General features: G+C 45.3%; 1 protein-coding gene and 1 long non-coding RNA gene across 2 annotated transcripts in view; both read right to left on the reverse strand.

Annotated features, from left to right (window-relative positions):
* Positions 1-9,094, reverse strand: part of LOC135388554 (eukaryotic translation initiation factor 3 subunit J-like) — a 57,902-nt gene extending 48,808 nt beyond the window's left edge. Inside the window, exons 1-2 of the mRNA XM_064618173.1 lie at positions 8,992-9,094; positions 8,799-8,884 (exon numbers count right to left, since the gene is read on the reverse strand). Of these exons, the coding sequence (XP_064474243.1) occupies positions 8,799-8,884; positions 8,992-9,007 (102 nt within the window). The 5' untranslated portion in view covers positions 9,008-9,094. The remainder of the gene's footprint in view (positions 1-8,798; positions 8,885-8,991) is intronic.
* LOC135388565 (uncharacterized) overlaps positions 1-20,490 on the reverse strand; it is a 285,782-nt gene that overhangs the window by 68,377 nt on the left and 196,915 nt on the right. The gene's annotated exons all lie outside the window — the stretch shown is intronic.

Here is a 20,490-nt window from a genome sequence, read left to right on the forward strand (position 1 = left end):
AATCGCTTTAGTTTTTCTGTAATCGAATTTTCCATAATTGCATGTCCAGGGACCTAGTAGGAAACCGGGCAGTCTGTCAACAATTGCATGACCCCGCGCCATCTGTCGAGGACGCATGTAATACACGCACTTCCGGGCACTAATCCGGCGAAAATGAAAATGGCAGTGGGCATTTGTGACCAATTTCTACGTCGAGAACGTCGAGCCTCTTGAACATGAGTGCGCTGGAATTCCGCATTCGAGAACTGTCGCTCACACAGAACTGTGGTTCGTGCGTTAACGTGCTGGAAAGTGTGTTCTTCGCAGCAGCAGATTCCTCGTCCAGAGATTAATCGGAGTCACATTCGTCCTCAGCAGTAGCTCACCGTGCCGTGAACATCGACTGCTTTGTGAAATTTCCATGTATCAGGGAGAAGCACTTGTGTAAGCCGCAACAAGCGCTGTTTTTTCGTCGTGCAGGTGTTTATGTGTAAAATGCAAACCGACGGATACTACGGTTTTTTGCTGCCAAGAGGTAGAGAATGCGTGTGAAAAGCAGACAGACAATTGCATCAGAACTACCGTATATTTCGAAATACAGTGCCTTGACACCGAAGTACTGCAAGTGTCATTTACATACATCCGAGAAACCGAAGAGCATGCCAACATACACGGCAGCGCCGTGTGGTCTTTAAGCGCTACTTGAACGGCAAACTGGACGGAAAACCCTTATATCTGCAGGAAATTCCGTTATACCACCTGTCGGCCATTCACAAGATGGATATGTGGTGCTCCGAGAAAATACAATAGAAAGTACTCCACTGGATCTCGATCTGCGTCATGCATGCTATTAGGGATGCTTTCCCATCAGTGCGCTGACTTTTCTCATTACTTTTTCTTTGCTTTCTAAGCATATTATAATTACTAGTTTGTTCCTGGAGGGTTAAGTAACCTGTGGGCATAGATGTATTTGTAGGTTATACTCAAGTCTCAATTGTATATGTGAGGAGTAAGTAAGATAATTTTCATCAGTGTCATTCAGCTGAATTGTGTTCATAACCTTTTAGTATACTTCTTAGTGACTACGTTTCCAAATGTCAATTAATATTCAAACCAAGATTGGGATTTAATTAGCTCTGTTTTGGTAAACTGAGTAACTGATTCATTATCACGTCACCAACTAACATTTGTAAAGAAGGACTTGAGGGCTGACTTCAAGTATTATTAACCCTTCATCTCGGTTCAAAGTTAATCATACACCATTGGTGTGCATAGTACTCCAAAATGGCTAAATAATTTATAGCATAAGTTCTCTGTTACTGTAATTGAGATGTACAGGGTTCGCCAAGATAAACTTCGGGGTTTGAAACGAAGATAAAACAAATTAGAACAGTGTCGGAAAGCCAAAGTAGATGTTAGAAGACGTATTATGCCCCAAAATTTTATGTCGACAATGCCGCTTGGTCCGTTTCTCTGTGGATAAATCGTGAAAATAAAAAAATCGCCGCTGCTTAAACGGCTATACCTGTGTTTCAGCTTCTTTCCGTCAGATGGCGAAACGGTCGAACGCGGTGTTGCAGACTACGACTCTGCATTCAGTTCCACTTGTTCAGATTTCGATGTCGTCTGCAACGCCGCGTTCGACCGTTTCGCCATCTGACGGAAAGGAGCTGAAACACAGGTGTAGCCGACTAGGCAGCGGCGGTTTTCTAATTTTCGCGATTCATCCGCAGAGGAACAGACCAAATGGCAGTATCGACATAAAATTTTTGGGCATAATACATCCTCTAACACCTACTTTAGCTTTCCGACACTGTTCTTATTTGTTTTATCACCGTTTCAAACCCCGAAGTTTATCTTGGCGAACCCTGTACTTTTGTAAAGTACTTTTGACAGCCATGCAAATTGAAACTGGCTTCAGTGTACACTACAAATGCATCGTAACATTTAATTGAAATATAATATAAGAGTAGAAGCAACATTTTGTCACAACTCAAACTATATCTCTCTTTTTTATTGTCCAGGGATTTAGGAAACAGAGTAGGACTTCCTGCCCTCTGATGTTTTGACGTACTTGATAGAGTTGTAAAACCTGCAACAAAATAAACAAGAGAAATATAAACAGTTTCGTCTTTCCCTTTTGAATTCAACAAGCTAGTTATATTTTACCATTTGTGCAGTTTTGTATTCTCTGTTGGTGAAAAGATTACAGGGACAATAATGCTGCAGATCCAACAGTGACTACACAGCAGATCCTACAAATTTAGGACCAATATGATGTGGTAACCTTGCATGGCTCACTACAGCAGTGACACACACTGAACAATTCCAGTAGTGGGGCTTAAAAGACAATGAACTTTCACTGTATCAATGGTCATTCAAGTGGATTTAGAGGATGCATCTCTAGAAAATTAATTCGCGTTCCTTAGTCATATAACTACACCTCTTCACACAGGAAGTATTCTTCTACCATTCAAACAAGCTAGCAGTTCTCATCGGTTTCTTCTCCTACTGTTGACGTCTTACTAATGTTCTGCACCTGTCCAAAGACTCCATAAATGTCACAAAGTCTGCAACACCTAACAAATCTACTGCTTCCATATCTGGACTTTGCATACCTGCTTTCAGCTATTTCTGTCATGTCAACTTCAGTGCCTGGATCACGCAATACGTAGTAGTCTGGCGCCACTTCAACACTGGAAGGCCCCTGAAATTAAATTTGTTGATGTTGACAATATTGAGTACGGGACAAGTAGGATAACATAAGTTACGTAATCGTTATATTATAATTTATACATGTGTGACGTCTGTACATACCTAAGAGTTGTGTTGAACTCGTCACTTCGGTGAAGCAAAATCACTGGTTACTCAACGGCAGTTTGCTTCTGACGCCTTCGCAATTCGCCGTCTACGGCATCTTCTTCGTAGTCATCGGCAGCTAAATGAGCTCAGCACACACGACACGACTGCTGTGTCATAGCCGAGTGTTTCGAACCACATTCGTTCTCACGCTCACTCCTCTTGTGGCAGAAAACGAAGATGAACGAACATGATTTTAGCATCCCCGAACACCAAAACTACACCAGGCTGATGTATGTATCCTGAATACGTGACACAGCAGCCACGAACATGTCATCCACTTCCACTTACTATTTCGCGAGATCAACATGACCACCCATGACGTAAACAATAAACGCGATAACACACACGGCCTTGCAGATGGCGCGGTGGATCGTAGCCCGTAGCGGCGAAGTAGCTGAATGCTTTATTAACGTAGAAACTATAGAAGTGAGCGACATTTTAAAAATGTCGTTTAGCTATAAGATCCTGTGCGTCAACTTTGTTCTCTATAAAATTAGCTCTCACGTGGTAAGGATTGACCAATCCCTGGGAGCCCTAGACCGGAAACCGCCGAAACCCAAGTTTCTCTTTTTCGTCGTTTGTTGGCAGCCCCGTCCATGTTCCGGCAATGTTCAAAATATTTATACGTAAAAAATATGCCGAATTGAGAAGTAATGCTTTCTGTGTCTTATCAAACAATGATGTTGTGCACGACAGTGGGCAAAAATATGGGGGTTATTTTTCACTTTTCCGTCCCTTTAAAAGTAAAAAATAAAGCTTCAAACTCTGAAATTGCAAAACATTTGGAAGAATGCTCAGATTGCTTCCCTCTATGGGATGAAACAATTGTAAAGGCATCCGAAGTGGACCCTCACAGAAGGCTTTTGAGAGAGACACTTTTCATAACTTCTTGTGGGAACTGTGTCAGCAAAGCTTCCCTAATCCTCGGTCCGGCCTTGAACAGACTGCTCGTTCCCCTGAAATGACCTCCTATTTTGTTCTCAACTGGTGTTCCCTTCCCTCCTGTTTGTATATATTTCTTGTTTGTGAAGTAAAATTTTCAGCTGTGTTTGAGACTTCGTGTTGTGTCTGTCCCTTCGTGTTCCTTAGTCCGGGGTTTTTACATTATGCATCATCTTCACCAGCTCGCTTGCTTCCTAGCCATTTTTTTCATTGTCAAGGATTATTCTTCATTCCCCAACTCAGCAAGTGCCCAGGATGTAATGTGTGTGCAAAGAGCACTGGGATTTTCTCAAGTCGTCTATTGCCACCATCGCTTCGTGAGACTCACTTATGCTGCATAGCAAGCATGTAGTGAAGGTCATTCGCTTGGTTGAAGCGCACTTTAAGAAAATGGCACCAAATTAGCCCATGTGACAGGGGTATTCGTGATGGCAAAAGGGCAAGAATGCAGGCCAGCTGGTACATGGTGAAAAATTGGAACCCGAGAAAGGGATAGAGAAGGGACGACACGACGCGTTCTCAAGAACGTGTCGTGTCGTCCCTCCCCTGTCCTTTTCTCGTATTCGTGAGTTCTTCAAACTCACTTCACTTTTCTACAGTGGACCAAGTGCGTAGCCTCGACAGCAGGCCTAGACGTATGAGTTAAGATATTAAAGAAAAGTAAAAGGCCCTGCCCACCACAATATTTTAAACGAGTATTTTCGACAGTGTATTTATTGGTTTAAAGTACAGGGTAACATTCTGCTGAAGGTACATGCAATTACTCTCGATAGCAGCACGTGGAAAGCTAAGTAGTGTGACGATCTGCCAGAGGCCATATTTGTCCTTGTCATCGAAGTACCAGAAACGGAGCAACGTTGACACACAGTATGCATTTGTGTCCTGTCGGAATCTAAAAGCTCTGAATCAAGTTTCTAAATCAAAGAAAAACATTCTTACGACGGGATTGTGGAGCACACCTAAAGCATTTGGCGTCGTTCATTCTCATCTATTGTCATTGGCATCAGAGTTTAGTGACACTTACTTAAGCCACGTAGCAAGAATGTAGTGAAAGTGATATTCATTTGGGAAGAGTGCACTTCACAAAAATGACGCTGAATTAGCACGTAGACAGGGTTGTGTCATTCATTATGGGGATACATTTTAATTACCTTTGGTCAAAGAAAAGCCTGAAATTTCTTGAAATAAAGAAACACTGTAAATCGCTTTTGTGCAGCAGCAGACAGCAGTGACATGAGGATAATTATTCATTCCTTATTTCATGCATGCTGTCTTCCAGTTCAACCGGAAGTAAACACGAAACTCTAGAGAGTCGTGCGCTGCCCAAATCCAGTAACAGTGAACACGGCTGTACTTTTGCAACGATCCCGCAGCGGTCGGATACGCGTGCATTTAGCGGGAGTATGGTAATGTCATTGTTGCCAGACGATACGCTTGAATGCGGACGTTACAAAATGAATATCTGCTTTTGAAAAGCAGAACAGGGTTATTAGGAGAGTTAAAGCTCCTAGGGCCACCTGTGATATAAAATAGAAAACTGCATGCTAAGCAAGGATTTTACTATGAGAAATAGGCATGTTTTGAGTGTAGATGTCTGGAATACAGCATTTAATATTGAAATGTGCACAGAAATACTGGAAATTGTTGGCAGAGGGACGAATGCATCACAGGAAAAGTGGTGTTTTTAGATGGGGAGCCTTAACGACAAAGGTCACATTCTGTACATTATTCTACGTATAATGTTGATGCATCACAAATGTCACGTCAAATTCAGTTTTACATACAGGGTGTCCCAGAAAACGTGTCATTGAATTATAATAAAAAAACTACACCACCTAGAGTCATGCGGTCAATGGCATTTCTTCTTACTGGGTTTTTGCCACGTCCTCGTGGGAATGTCGTGTAACGTAAGTTTAATTATGTAAATTTTTGCGAGCTTAAGCCGGAAATTTGCCTAGTAAAGATAACTTTTTTACCCCACCAATGTGAAGAGCGTGTCTAATTTAGTCAAATTAATGATAATTGACAGGGATATTCAGAAGCTATCCCATCGGAAAAAATAGCCGAACATCATGCTCTACGGAGGTCGCACAGAATAGCGCACAATGAATTTTTCAGCGCAATCTTTGTCAGTCCGACGAAAGGAGGTTAGAAACCCAGCCCTCCCCGACATCCCAGAAAGAGATAAAACAGACACGGCTTATCACGTCCGACTTTCGCTGGGATAATGCTTTCCCTCTCCCAATTTTAGGAACTGTTACATTTTCTACTATCACTCTGTGGGCTGGCTTCGAAACCTCCTTTCGTCGCACTGACAGCGATTGCGCTCAAAAAGTCATCGCGCGCTATGGTCCGGTGCTCCGAAAAACATGATGTTCGACTATTTTTTCCGATGGGACTGCTTGTGAATATCACTGTGAATTATCATGAAATTGAGTGAATTCGGCACGCTCTTCATATTGGTGGGGTAAAAAAGTTACCTTTACTTGGCAAATTTCCGAGTTCAGTTCGCAAATATTTACATATTAAAACTTGGAGTACATGACATTCACATTAGAATGTGGCAAAAACCTAATAAGAACAAAAGCTGTTGACCGCATGATTCTAGGTGGCGTAGTTTTTTTATTATAATTCAATGACACGTTTTCTGGGACACCCTGTATATAGAACACATTAGGATTACAACATCCGTTGTGACTGAGGTTAGGTCAGCCAGGTGAATACGTATTCCATGTGTCAACAGGGCCCACGTAGACTGTGCATCTGTCGTGACTGAGGTTAGGTTAGGTCAGGTGAATACATATTCCATGTGCTGAGAGGGCCCACGTACACTGTGCATCCATCGTGACTGAGGTTAGGTTTTTTCAGGTGAATACGTATTTCATTTGTCGAAAAGGCCCACGTAGACTGTGCATCCGTCGTGACTGAGGTTAGGTTAGGTCAGGAAAATATGTATTCCATGTGTCGGGAGGGCCCACGCAGACTGTACATCTGTCGTGACTGAGGTTAGGTTAGGTCAGGCGAATACGTATTCCATGTGTCAAGAGGGCCCACGCAGACTGTGCATCCGTCGTGACTGAGGTTAGGTTAGGCCAGGCGAATACGTATTCCATGTGTCAAGAGGGCCCACGCAGACTGTGCATCCGTCGTGACTGAGGTTAGGTCAGGTCAGGTCAGGCGAATACGTATTCCATGTGTCGAGAGGGCCCACGTAGACTGTGCATCCGTCGTGACTGAGGTTAGGTTAGGTCAGGAGAATATGTATTCCATGTGTCGATAGGGCCCACGCAGGCTGTGCATCTGTCGTGACTGAGGTTAGGTTAGGTTAGGCAAATACGTATTCCATGTGTCGAGAGAGCCCACGCAGTCTGTGCATCCATCATGACTGAGGTTAGGTGAGGTCAGGCAAATATGTATTCCATGTGTCGAGAGGTTCCATGCAGGCTGTGCATCCGTCGTGACTGAGGTTAAGTTTTTTTCAGGTGAATACGTATTCCATGTGTCGAGAGGGCCCACGTAGACTGTGCATCCATCGTGACTGAGGCTAGATTAAGTCAGGCGAATACACATTCCATGTGCCAAGAGGGCCCACGTAGACTGTGCATCCGTCATCACTGAGGTTAGGTTAGGTCAGGAGAATATGTATTCCATGTGTCGACAGGGCCCACGCAGACTGTGCATCCGTCGTGACTGAGGTTAGGTTAGGTCAGGCAAATACGTATTCCATGTGTCGACAGAGCCCATGTAGACTGTGCATCCGTCGTGACTGAGGTTAGGTTAGGTCAGATGAATACATATTGCATGCGTCGAAAGGGCTCATGCACACTGCGTCTCTGTCGTGACTGAGGTTAGGTTAGGTCAGGTGAATACGTATTCTATGTATCGAGAGGGCTCTATGTCAGAGTATTGGGCATCAAAATCTGCGAGTGTATGCAAGATACCGTTCCTTGCATGTCGGTGAGGATGCGGCCCAACCTGAACACGTTGATGTTCGTGGTTTTGGAATGGAGCACATGCGAAGTGTCGTCTGCTACACGTGTTTGCGTCCTTTGGTGAAATCAGTGTTTTATCATAGTTTCTTCCTAATGTTATGCATTATTTGTAATAAATTTACGTTTTAATTACATAAAAACGTTGAAAACTGAAAGAATTGAGTTTTATATTTTCGAGTTCGTGTCATATTTTGGCCGTTTTGGTTACGTGGGAATGGTGGTGCTGAAGTAGTAGGATTGGGGTGGAAATAGATCACGGTAATTATCCGTTTTGGAAATAGTTAATTTCGTAGCAAAATTCACAAATTTTGCAAATTGATGACAATTTTTGGTTTCTAAAATAGTCAAATTGCATGTAGAGACCGGATGGATATCGTATTTCTGTGTATTTCATAATTTTGTCTTCGTTTTTGTGGTTTTCTTGCTATTTTTTTGCCTCTAGAAGCCGCGGGATCGATGCTAAAGTTTTTCCATGAACACAATTTAGAGATGTATTGGCTAGTTCTGAACGGAAATGATAGAGACTTGCGTTACCAATTGTCAGCATCACTCTTCTAATTTTTGTTCACCTCTCACGGATTTGTACGGGTTTACGTGTTGTTTAAAAGTATAATGCTTTTATACTCTCACAAATCGTTTAAATACGCCACTGTTTTGGTAAACGCAACCTAAACTTCACGCAAGTAGTATGGAAAGCATTGCTATCTAATTCCGGCCGCCAACAGACTACCTATTAGAACATTGCAGCACTTCTGCGTGAATTACTAAATATAGCACTACTCCGCCTTAGCGCCCCGTCAGGTTATTTGGCAACTACATTTTAACGTGAATACTCGATAATACATGAACAAACCCGTGGAAAACGTGTATAAAATCATCAACATGCACGAACGTACGCGCTCGAAACCACAAGTTCCGTAATGTCAGAGTACATGTTGCAGCACCGTGCACATTACTGTGCTGTGGGACATGTGAATTGTTTTGCAAGTCCTGGCATGCTTATGAAATTCCGTGGTGCTTTACCTTGACGTCTTCCTCGTCCTCACCTTCCCATCTGTCACCAGTTACGGGCTTTTTGGCAAACGACGGAGGCTTGTAGTCCTCTTTTTCTGAAACAAATCGATTATGCGCTCAACCCATTTCGCACACCAGTGACTAGTGATCCCTCCAAATAAGCAGCAACCCGTCAACGAACATGCCGCTAACACCGCCTTACCCCAATCATCCGCCATCTTCCTCACAAGTGAAAAAGGTCACCAACAGCTGCCGCCGCATCCCGACCTTTCTTGCAGTAACTACCGCCACGTACGGTAGGCTATGGAAGTGCAGGAGAACCGAAAACTCGAGTCAACTCAGAGCTTCCAAAGGAATTCAGATCGTAGGAGATTTTTCGCGCGATTTTTCCCTACATGCAAGTGCATCACAAAGCAGGGATTACCGCATGGACTGACATCACACATCAGATAAACTGATGTTCTGAGGCTGGAACAACATAGAGGGGACAGATACACACAAAGCCTCAAATTGCCTAAGAAATCAACGATGAAAGATGAAAGTCACTGAAAAGGTTAGCCAGCTGTAGGGATCGAACCCACATCTTCTGGATTGCCGGTCCAGGGCTCTACCAATTGAGCTAAGCTAACACGCCTCTCCAGCGACTTTCGGGGTGCGTCATCTGAAGGGACGACAAACCAGCCACTCACTCTCACTCACCCTCCTTTCACTCTTACATTTTTGCTCACTCATACACACGTTCATACGACGGAAATCGACGCAAGCGGCACCTGTTGAACAAGAGATCGCCTGTTGAACACACATCGCCCTCTCGATCATATCCGAAACTACTAAAACTCGATAACTCTATATGCAGATAATTTCTCAGGGATCGGAACCGAAACTGAAACCGAAAACCATTAAAAAAACCCGTATTTGTCGCTGAACCAGAACTGAACCGAAATAAATTTAAAGGAGCATCGAAATCATTTCGAACATATATTTTTTCAACGCTTGATATGAACATACTACCTTCATAAACTGTCACGCAGAATATTTCCTTCGAAAAGCGCGAATTTTCTGAGAAAATTATTGCAAGAATGTGCTCTGCGGCGACAGGGCGACATCAGGCTCCAACAGCTCCCCATAGAGCCCATAGTTTGAGATGGTGGTGGTGGTGGGTGGTGATAGGGCTTGCAGTTTGAGATAATTCACACAACACTAGGCACACGACCAATGAGAGTGCAACGTTGTAGAAATTATGCAATGCCAGTCGGCCAATCAGGAGCCTTAGCTTTGGCTGACCTTTCGACCGGTTCTGGCTACCATCGACTTCTACCGGATTTTACGCCTACCGCCATTACCCGATATTCAAAATAACTGAAGCTTCTTTTGGCTAAAAGAAATATTTATTTGACACAAAGCAGTGATTCAAAGATCTGATACATGGATGCACTGTGAATACAAAGTCCACTGCGTTGCTGACGCACTGTAACTAAGTTCGAACTTGAAGCAAAACGAACACAGCTCTCGAAATCCGACGGGGCCCGCGCTTGTTCTTCACACTCCAACCGCTCCAACTCACGAATCATTCCAGTTCCGGAGTTGATAGACTGTTCGTGGGAGAACAGTCGTGTCCAGGAACAGCACAACACACGTTGAAGCACATCGACGCATGAATAAACCAGCGAACACTTCTACAAACTGTTCTGCCGATTGACATCACCGAAGCACGAATTACAAGAGTAGGACGCCTTGCCGGCCGATTTTATGAAGATCATCTTCTTTCGTTGTTTGCAGAGCGGAAAAGGCGCTTGTGTGGCACGTAATCGTAATCCTGTCTTTGTTGTCAGGCCTCAAAATCCGACGGCGCCCGAACGCGTTCTTCACGCACCAACCGCACCAGCCCACGAAGCATTCCAGTTCCGTAGTTGATAGACTGTACGTGGGATAATAGTCGTGTCCAGGAACAGCACAACACGCGCAGAATCACAAACTGTTCTGCCGATTAACATCACCGAAACACGGAACACAAGAGGACGGACGCCGTGCCGACCGATGCGAGCTATTTCGAAACTATGCTGAAACTGCTGAAACGGCCGCCGGGACGCTGCACGCACATGCGCGCGTACAAAATGCGATTTCAAGCCGTTGTCGACCAATCGGAGCGCGCACGCAGTCTGGGCCAATGAGCTTGCAACGTTGTAGATTGGCGCAGTGGTACATACTCTACAGCCGCATCCTCGGTTACCTGAGGACAGATCACTGATCTCTATGTATAAAGGCTGGATCGCGTATGGGAGAGGGGCTCGTGGGAGAGAGGCACGCATTCGGGCCGACATGTTGGTGGGCCCTAAAACGCTGCGTGTGCCCATTGGAAACAATGGGAGGCAACAGAGATTGTGAGTATTTATTGCGCTACAGGCGTTGATCATTGTTTGTCGTCACGCGATTTTGTAAGGTGCCAGTATACTGATGTATCCTAACAGTGTTTCGCAGGTGCCCTGCATTTCGATTCTTAATAACGTTATGTTTTGCATTCCGAAACTAGACCGTCACTGCAGTGCAGCGCTGGGAATTGTACTACAGCACGTTTCCCAGCCAATATTTCAATAAGAAACGATGTGAGGTTAACAACAACCATGTATATAATATCCCGTGCTGCGTTCTGGACAAAAATTGTTCCACAAAGAACGGTCCCAGAAGGGATACCCGCATGGTAGAAAGAAATCGCCCCGTAGAATCACAGCCGTTGTTTCAAACAGGCGTATGCGTTTAATTTGATTGATATCAAGCAAGAAAGGGTCTTTTAGTGAACGACAGTGGTGTCTTCGATGTAATGCCTCGCAAATATGAACACACCGAAGCATCCCAAACAATTACCGCACGCAATTAGATTACGCTTAGGCCAGTTAATCTAGGTGTTGATGTAAACTTAATAAAGTTATTTAGTAAGTGGTAACACCTCCTTGAGACACAAAACTTATATCCTTTTGAAGTACAGCACTTCTTTTTTCTTCTTCCTTCATTTTTTCTGATTATTTGCAGGTGAAATTGAATGTCCTTCTCGCGTACTCACATGCTTTTGCTGAATAGAACTGCAGCGTGAACAAAGCTGCGTAAGGATGGGGGCCTGCCATCCACTGCTGACTTTGTCATGCTAGTTATGTGGAGCACGTTGCAAAAAATGCAGCTGCACATCTGAAACTCCAATCATTATCATCGTCATCTAAAAGGGAATGTGGTAGCACTGCTGTGAAACCAGGCACGATTTCTGAAAACCCTCTATGGCACTTTCCGCAGTTTGCACACTTTTCTTCAGCGTCAGTCTCTCTCATAGGAGTCACTTTGCATTAACAGTGACTCCCATCTTACATTTTCATGTGCGAGGGCTCTCTTGCACTACACATGTACGGTTTCCCAACTGCAACATGACGATTTGGAGCTTGAAACTGGAGCCCTGGTGTTCCCTGTGTATGAAATGATACCAACTGAATCTTGTCAAACGTGATGTTTAATGGAAGATGGCTTTCTTGGTTGTGCATTCTGAGTGACAAAGATTAACACGATATGCTTTTGTAATGATAAGTGATGTTATGCTCTATGAATAAAGAAAATATACATTTTTCAAGTTCAACATTTATTCTGGCATATACGCATTTCAAGATACAATGAATGCGCAGGGAAGTGACAAAACAATACATTTATTGTTTTGTGACCTCCCTGCAATGACAATATATATCACAGAAATGACAACGTACAGGTACACTATGTAAATATGTTGCACCCAATTTTCATACATGCTGAATTTTAAATTTTTGTTTTGCTGCCTATGTGTTCAGTGTATTACAAATTGCGTAATGCAAACAACACTTTGTTAATTTCAAGCTTTTTGCTCCCATCCAAGATATTCCTGTCCTGAAGGAACCGCCCCTTCGACACCATAAATATTCAGTAGGTTTCACTCTGGCAGGCCCTGCCACTGCAAATTTCCTGAATTGAAACCCTTCAATCTGTGTCATAACCTTAAATACGTCAATATTTTTGCAAGTAGTTTACATGCTGGAGGACACTCCTCCTGCAGCTAAGGCAACTACAGAGAGTTCCAAGAGGCCGAAGGTAAACCTACAGCTGCATGAGTTTGATCAACAGTAGTGCATTCTCAAGAAATAATTTTCTTCTTATAGCATATATGTGCATGCCTAGTAACTGAAACAATGACCACAGTTCCGCAACGAGTTTTAATTCCTGAGGGTGTACACTGTAGAGGTGGGTTTGATCTACAACAGTTAATACAAGGTATTATATACTATGAATCAGTGATGGCCACTAAGTACTTCTACTATAACTACTAACTACTTTGCAATGGAGTAGTTTAACTAGTAGTTCAACTACTTTTCAGGCAGGGTAGTTAAAACTACTTCTTTAACTACTGCAGTGTAGTTTAACTACATCTATAACTACTTAATGTTGTCCATCAACACCAATCCCATTCTATAGCGTTCTAAGACCCCTAAATATGAATCACAAGCAGTGATAAAAGTGAAAATTTAGTACACATGCACGGCACAATTGCTCTGCACCTCCGTTCTCATCAAACAAGTAGCTCAAGGTAAAAATCGGAAGCACAGCCATGCCGTAAAGCTTGCGGCAAAATCGGAAGTAGTTGGCGCCTGCAGTAACCTAACTACTGTAGCCAACTACTCGAAATAGTAGTTTAACTAGTAGTTGCACACTACATTTCTGCAAGTAGTTGATAACTACTTTTTAACTACAATCAGGTAGTTTAACTACATGCAGTTAACTACTGGCCATCACTGCTATGAATACCTTTAAAAATCTCATGTGACACATATGCTTTTACTTTTTGGAGGTGCTGCGGTGATCGAAGTTTGTGGGCACTGCTCAGGTTTTGCACTGCTCAGGTTTTGCACCCATTTCTTGCGTATGTCGAGGCAGCTGTGAAGGAGAGAACATTTGTTAGGTTGCAACTAGTTAAAAATAAATATGTTGTTTAGTAAAAGCATCGCATAAATGTTTAAAACATCAGTTTAAAACAGGGTTTACAATCTTGATATCTTTTAAAAATTTCAACGTTTAAACGCTGTTGTAAAAGAAATTATAGCTTCATCACTAAGACACAATGCTGGGTGAAGGGGTCTAAGGTGTATATAAAGCTCTTTGAAGTGATGTGTTCCATGATGTGAACATGTAAAGAGAATGTACAAAATTGAGAGAGGATCACCACAGTGCGTGCACTGGGGTGGTTCCTCCTCGTACAGTAGGAACCCGTGAATGAGGAACATGATACTTATCTGTAAGCTCGATCGCATCAGACGATGACACAGGTGATGCTCGATGACACAGACGATCCTCCGGGTAGCCCCCGTGAGGAAACCTGTATTGAGGGACCACACTGCTGCAAATAACACGACAAGATACAAATTATTATTATCGCAACAAGCTGACAACATAGCTCAGACACAAAGGCGGTATCCAAGTCACACCACACCACCGTTACGTAGGATTCTTTGTCACAAAAAAAACCAAGGCACAAAATAATACCAATACAAGAAAAAGGGTGACTATCTTGGTCTTATTATGACGTAATACTGAACTTATACGCGAAGGTGGTTCAAAGAAATGACTGTGCACTTGCTTCCGTAGAGAACACTTGGTACCGTGCTAGCAATGCATGCAGAAAAGCGCTCGAGTGCTCGCACATATTGATGACACCACTATCAGTGTAGTGTCACATGTTATCTCCAGCATGTTATGCACTCAAACTGTATTTGCCGGCGGGTAAAATGCAAGTGGGTTCGATTGAACCTCGGAAGAGCGATCAAACAACTTGCACCCAGTGCTGGTTTTGGACAAAAAAAAAAAAAACACTTCATAATTGTCAAATAAATGTACAGAATGGACGTCTATTTATACCTTGATAAAGAATGACTCACCTGTAGAAATTTCGGCCCGGTATCATTGCCGGTACGGTTGGTACGACCGTAATTGCAAGAAGTTGCCATGATCGCTGCGGCGACTGTTTTGGGTATAGTAAGATGGCGGCCGGTTGCCACACGATCGCGCTCCCTATCCGCGATCCAGCCTTTTACAATCGAGATCAGTGGGACAGATCCCCCAAACTCACCTCGGAAAAGCGTGCAACGAAGACGGCCGCCACTAGACAGAGCCGTATATTAAAAGGGAGTCTGGCCATTAATGGGTCATGCCTATACCTGAAGCTCCACCCACTTTTTCAGCTTTCCGACCAATGAAGTCTTGAAATATGGGGCGCTATCAATCAGCCTATCCTCACTATTTGCCCCCTTATCCAACATGGGCAGCGCCATTTTGGGTGGCAAGTGGATTGGATGGGATTGAAATGGATACCTCTCGCAATCAGCAAAACTAGTGGATTGTTGGTGCAAATTTGATAAGCGCCACCTAGGGAGCGTAAGGCACGTCGGGAATTGTCGTCTGCTTCCGTCGTTGTACCGCTGCCGGCAGAACCATCTGCTGGGACACATTCTGTTGTCGGTATGATTTTTAAACAAATCTACATGAATAGTTGGAATATAAGAGGCAAGAATGTTTATATCCATGAAATCCAGCTGTTAAAAATAAGATTGTACAGCACAGCGCCGTTTTTGTTATGATTTCGTTGTGGTCGCCGCGATCGCCGTGTTCACTAGGCCTAACACCGGCGACAAAACGTATTATTTTCAGTTAGATATTGATGAATGAGCATAAGTTGAAACTGATTTCTGAGAAATTTATATTAGGATGTACATTTGCAGCGTAAAATCAGGTTAGTCTGTGAAAAATTTTTGTCACGAAATCCCCGCTTCACTGCGTTTGTTTTCGTCGCCATTTTGGGTGGCAGTATGGTGTCATGGCGACCCCCTTGGTAAAAAGCAAACCAATCAGAGGAGCGAAACTGTGATTGACAGGTCGAGCCTCTTTTTGTGACTCCTCCCAATGGCCAGACTCCCTTTATGTTGGCTGACCACTCTGAAAGACCCTTCTGGTCGCTTAGGCCGTTGGGTCCTGAGCCTCCAGCCATTCGACTATGCCATCAAGTACAAGTCCGGCCGGAAACATCGTGATGCCGACGCGCTATCGCGCTGCCCATTGCCCGCTCTGCAACCTACCGAAGGAGAAACAGATGGCACGATAAGCGTCCTGTCCTCACCTCCTATCGATCTGCCCGTCCTCCAAGAACACCAGATTCTCGACCCAGACTTCTCGAAGATTGTCCGCCATCTGAATGGCTCCTCCCCTTCCCCTGACCGCAAATTCCAGCGGCGGTGCAAAAACTTCATACTAATGGACGGAACACTCTACAAGCGCAACTACGATCCCGAAGGTCAGCGTTTGTTGCTCGCCGTACCACGCACCCTCCGTCAGCTAATCCTAAAGAGCCTGCATGATGACCCTACGGCGGGCCACTTGGGGTTCTTCAAAACATACGAACGTATTCGGAAACGGTATTTCTGGCCTAGGATGTACACAACGGTCCACAAATACGTTTCATCGCGCCTCTCATGTCAACGCCGGAAGGCGTCCCCTTCGCCCTCTGCTGGCTTTTTACAGCCATTGCCCCCGCCCCATGCACCATTTGGTCGTGTCGGCGTCGACTTACTCGGCCCCTTGCCTGTTTCGCCAGCTGGAAACAAGTGGGTTGTCGTCGCCATCGACCACCTCACACGTTACGTTGAGACCGCCCCGCTCCGTAGTGGCTCTTCAGAAGAACTCGCAAACTCTTTCATCCACAGCCTCCTCCTCCGCCATGGTGCACCTCGTGTGCTGCTCAGCGACCGCGGCCGCCCGTTCCTTGCCCGTCTGCTTCAGGATATCCTGCGTGCGTGCTCCGTTGCGCATCACTTCACTTCTGCATACCATCCGCAAACTAATGGCCTTACAGAGAGGTTCAACCATACTCTTGGTGATATGCTCTCCCTCTACGTGTCTTCCGACCAAACGAACTGGGACACCCTCTTGCCCTATGTCACATATGCCTATAACACCGCCATTCAATCCACGACAAATTTCAGTCCATTCCGGTTCGTATACGGCAGAGAACCAGTCTCTAACGTTGACACCATCTTTCTATATCATCCTTCCACCGACCACAACCTCACATTGGCCGAAGCAACATCACGAACTGAGGAGTGTCGCCAGCTCGCACGGTGCCGCACATTCGGTCAGCAGGCCGCCGCCAAGCTGCGTTACGACGAGCGTCACAGACATGTATCCTACGACGTCGGCGACCTCGTCTGGCTCTGGGTACCCGTTCGCAAACCCGGCCTCTGCGAAAAGCTCATTTGCCGCTACCTTGGTCCCTACCGTATACTCTCCAAAAACTCTGACGTTAATTACTCCGTGGAACCTGTTGATTTACCTTCCGACCGCCGTAGCCGTTCCCGAGAAAATGCTCACGTATCCCGCCTCAAGCCCTACAAACACCCTTCATCCTCTGAGGACATCCCAGCCAGGATGGCTTCGTCTTCGGCCGGGGGGAAGATGTGAGGGAGAACCATAGCCATGCTCATCGCCATCAGCCCTTTAGCGCGAGTTTTCAGCAGAGTTCGAGGCAACTCGTTACAAGTAACTCGTTACTGTAACTAAGTTCCTTTTTTTGGTAACTTGTAACTTAACTCGGTACATTTGCGCCGTGGTAACTTTCACAGGAACTAGTTCCTTTTTCAGATAACTTTGCCAAAGTAACTTAAGTTAAGTTCCAAGTTACTTTTAACTAGCTTTTCACTCACGTCCACATATTTTCTTGCTTTCTCTCCGGTTCCTTCATGGCATTTTTTGCCATAAAACGTGATATTCAATCAATGACAGTACTTTATTCAGGAAGTAAGAACCGCTGCCATTGAAATGAAGCTGAACCATTGTGCGAAAACAAAGGGTTTAAGATGCAAAGCGTTCGAATAGACCTCTACCAGAGAAACATCATCATGACATTGGTAGACAGACTGAAACCGAAACAAATCGGAAGGAGGGCTGGGTTCCACGAACATGCACTTGTTCGCTGTCTCCCATTGGAAGGAAAGTAGGACCGAGGGTCGCGTCTCTTTAAGGGACCATGTCGTAATCCCCTCAAGACCGTGGCTTTCGGGCGCGACCTGTTCACCTCTATCTTCGAGCGTAGTTCAATTCTACCAAATTTTGGCGCTGTCGAACACTATGACTTCATTTGTTTACAAACAGGGAGAGGTCTATTGTTGAACATAAATGAAAACGATCTAAGTGTGTTGCACTCCTCCGCAGGCAGCTCAAAGTCTAACTCAACTGCTCACGCGCACTGCACCTGCGTAATGCTATTTTTTGTCCGAAGTAACTTGGAAGTAACTCGTTCTTTTTTTAAGTAACTCAGTAACTGCGAGTTACATCTCATGCTGAAGAACTTCGTTATTAACTTAGTTACATTTTGCACGCGGTAACTTAACTTGTAACGAGTTCTTTTTGACAGGTAACTTCTCAATCTATGGTTTTCAGATCACCCGCATTCTTTCGCTTGGCTGCCATAAAACCACACGCTAAGCTTCCTGTCTCTCCCGTCTTATTCGCCTCTTAACATTTGGTGGAGGTGCCACTAGATACCCCACTGTTGCCGTTCCGGATCACTTCAGCGCGCTAAGTTTAGCGGCAAAATGTTTTTGTTGTTTCTGCGAATGAATCTAGTCTTTATATGTCCAAATAAAACGCGTATAACAACTTTCTCAGTCGTGTTTCACTTTTTGGTCCCGTTTTTTAACGTGTTGAGCGATAGGAAGGATCTAGTGCAAGGCTGCGTGCATCACATAGCGTACCTGCCGTACCAGGCGCCGCAGGCGTCCATTTCTCCTTCGGTGACTTGGCCTGGCTTGGATTGTGCTTCACCTGGATCTTTAGCGCGCTACAATCCACGCAAGCCAACGTCTGGTAACAATGGGGTATCTAAGGGCGGCCTCCGGCATTGCACGCATCGGGATAGGAACAAATACATGGGAAAATGGCGACCTTGGGGGACCTGCCTGAGGAGGACTGGCGACATCCCACAAGCCGAGTCAGGCGTGTGGTGACGTCAGGCGGCCGACCACTTCATTGGCTGCCGGAAGCGTCCGCCCCGCCAGAATCGTCTGCTAGCTCCGGAACACTCCGGAATCGTGGCGACGTACCGACTGAGGCGCTGTTGCTATTCATTTGCGTTTGACATTCACTTGCGTTCTTACATGAGTTTTCTCGTACGTTTTGCATAAAACGAGACTGCGGGCAGTGTAAAAGGTGTGGCTAGGCCTCTGTGTTGCCGTGACGGCCCGGGTTGAGGTGGATCGTACGCGGTTGTGGTTTCTGTTCCGATCGTGCTGAGGTGTCGTTAATTAGTGAACGGTATTGTGCCTGTGTGTGCAGCATACATATGATACGACTAAATACATTCCTGTCAGGTGGAGATTTATTCCATCTGCCATTGTTGTATGCTGCTGACCATTCAAAAAGAAATTGCTTATTTGGCCATGTGTTTGAGGGTTTCCCACAGATCGCTAGCAGATGAACTCTACTGACTTTATTTTGGTATCCATGTTGTTGTGCTTGTGGAGACGTTCCGCTCCTGGTATCAGTAAGATATGGTAAGCGCAGTGTTACACATCTATGCATTCATCGGTCCGCTCTTTCGCCTCAGAAATGCCAGTGTCCATGCGGTTCAGAGCCCATAGTGTTGACCACAACACGGAGAAATCATGATGGTCGACGACCTCTTCAAGTTAAAACACTGGTCACTGCGCCGCGTCTTCGTGACTATGGATTTGTAACCAAGAAGAAGCACTATATTTCAATCCGAATGTTCGTTCACACTTCGCAGCATCACTTACCGGCCTCTGGTACATTCGTGTGGCGATATCGAAGCTGGCGGAGCTTATGCTCCAACTCCATAAAACGTTTCGTCAAGAAGAGCAGACGTGTCGCCTAAAGAGTGTTCAGTTCACCACCTGTCCTTTCCACGACGTCCGATGAACAACAACGCTTCCTCCTCAGTCGGCTTGCCGGCGCCGCGACGCCGGAGAAACCGCCAAAAAGAAAGAAAAAGACGGCGCGGCCATATGACGTCAGCGGCTGGCAGCCGAGTGAGGGGGCATTTCTGACGCGAGATTCAAACATGCGTCTAGCCGCAGATTTATTCCGCTCTCCAATTGGATGCCAATGCGCAGGCGCACTATGCGCGTTCGAGCAGACGACTCTCCTCTCCCACTCTCCATCTCCTTTCTTCTCCGTTCCTTCTCTTGAGTTCGCGCCAGCGCATAGCTGGGCGAAATCACTCATGAGGCTCATGAGTGCCCCTCACGCTCACCTCACGCCTTTGAGGTGAGGGTGAGTGAGGGCAAGCCCGCGATGAGGCCATCCGTGAGTGCACTCATGAGGTTTTGCCCCTCACGAGGTCTCCTGTGAGTGCACTCATGAGGTTTTGCCCCTCATGAGACCTCCTGTGAGTGCACTCATGAGGTCTGAGGGGCGCCAGGTCTGGGTGAGTGAAGTCACTGGTGAGGCCTGAGGGGTGTGAGGTCACAATGAGTGCACTCAGAAATGAGGTCAAATGACCCATGAGAGGCTTGCGCAAATTATGAAGGCACTCACACGTGAGGCCTTCAGTAACGCGAAGCCTATTTACGACGCTCAAGCCATGAGGCTTATGGTGAGTGCACTCATCCTCATATGTGGGGTGGACAGGGTATCT

This window comes from Ornithodoros turicata, chromosome 3 (genome assembly GCF_037126465.1).
Source record: "Ornithodoros turicata isolate Travis chromosome 3, ASM3712646v1, whole genome shotgun sequence".
Classification (NCBI taxonomy): domain Eukaryota; kingdom Metazoa; phylum Arthropoda; class Arachnida; order Ixodida; family Argasidae; genus Ornithodoros; species Ornithodoros turicata.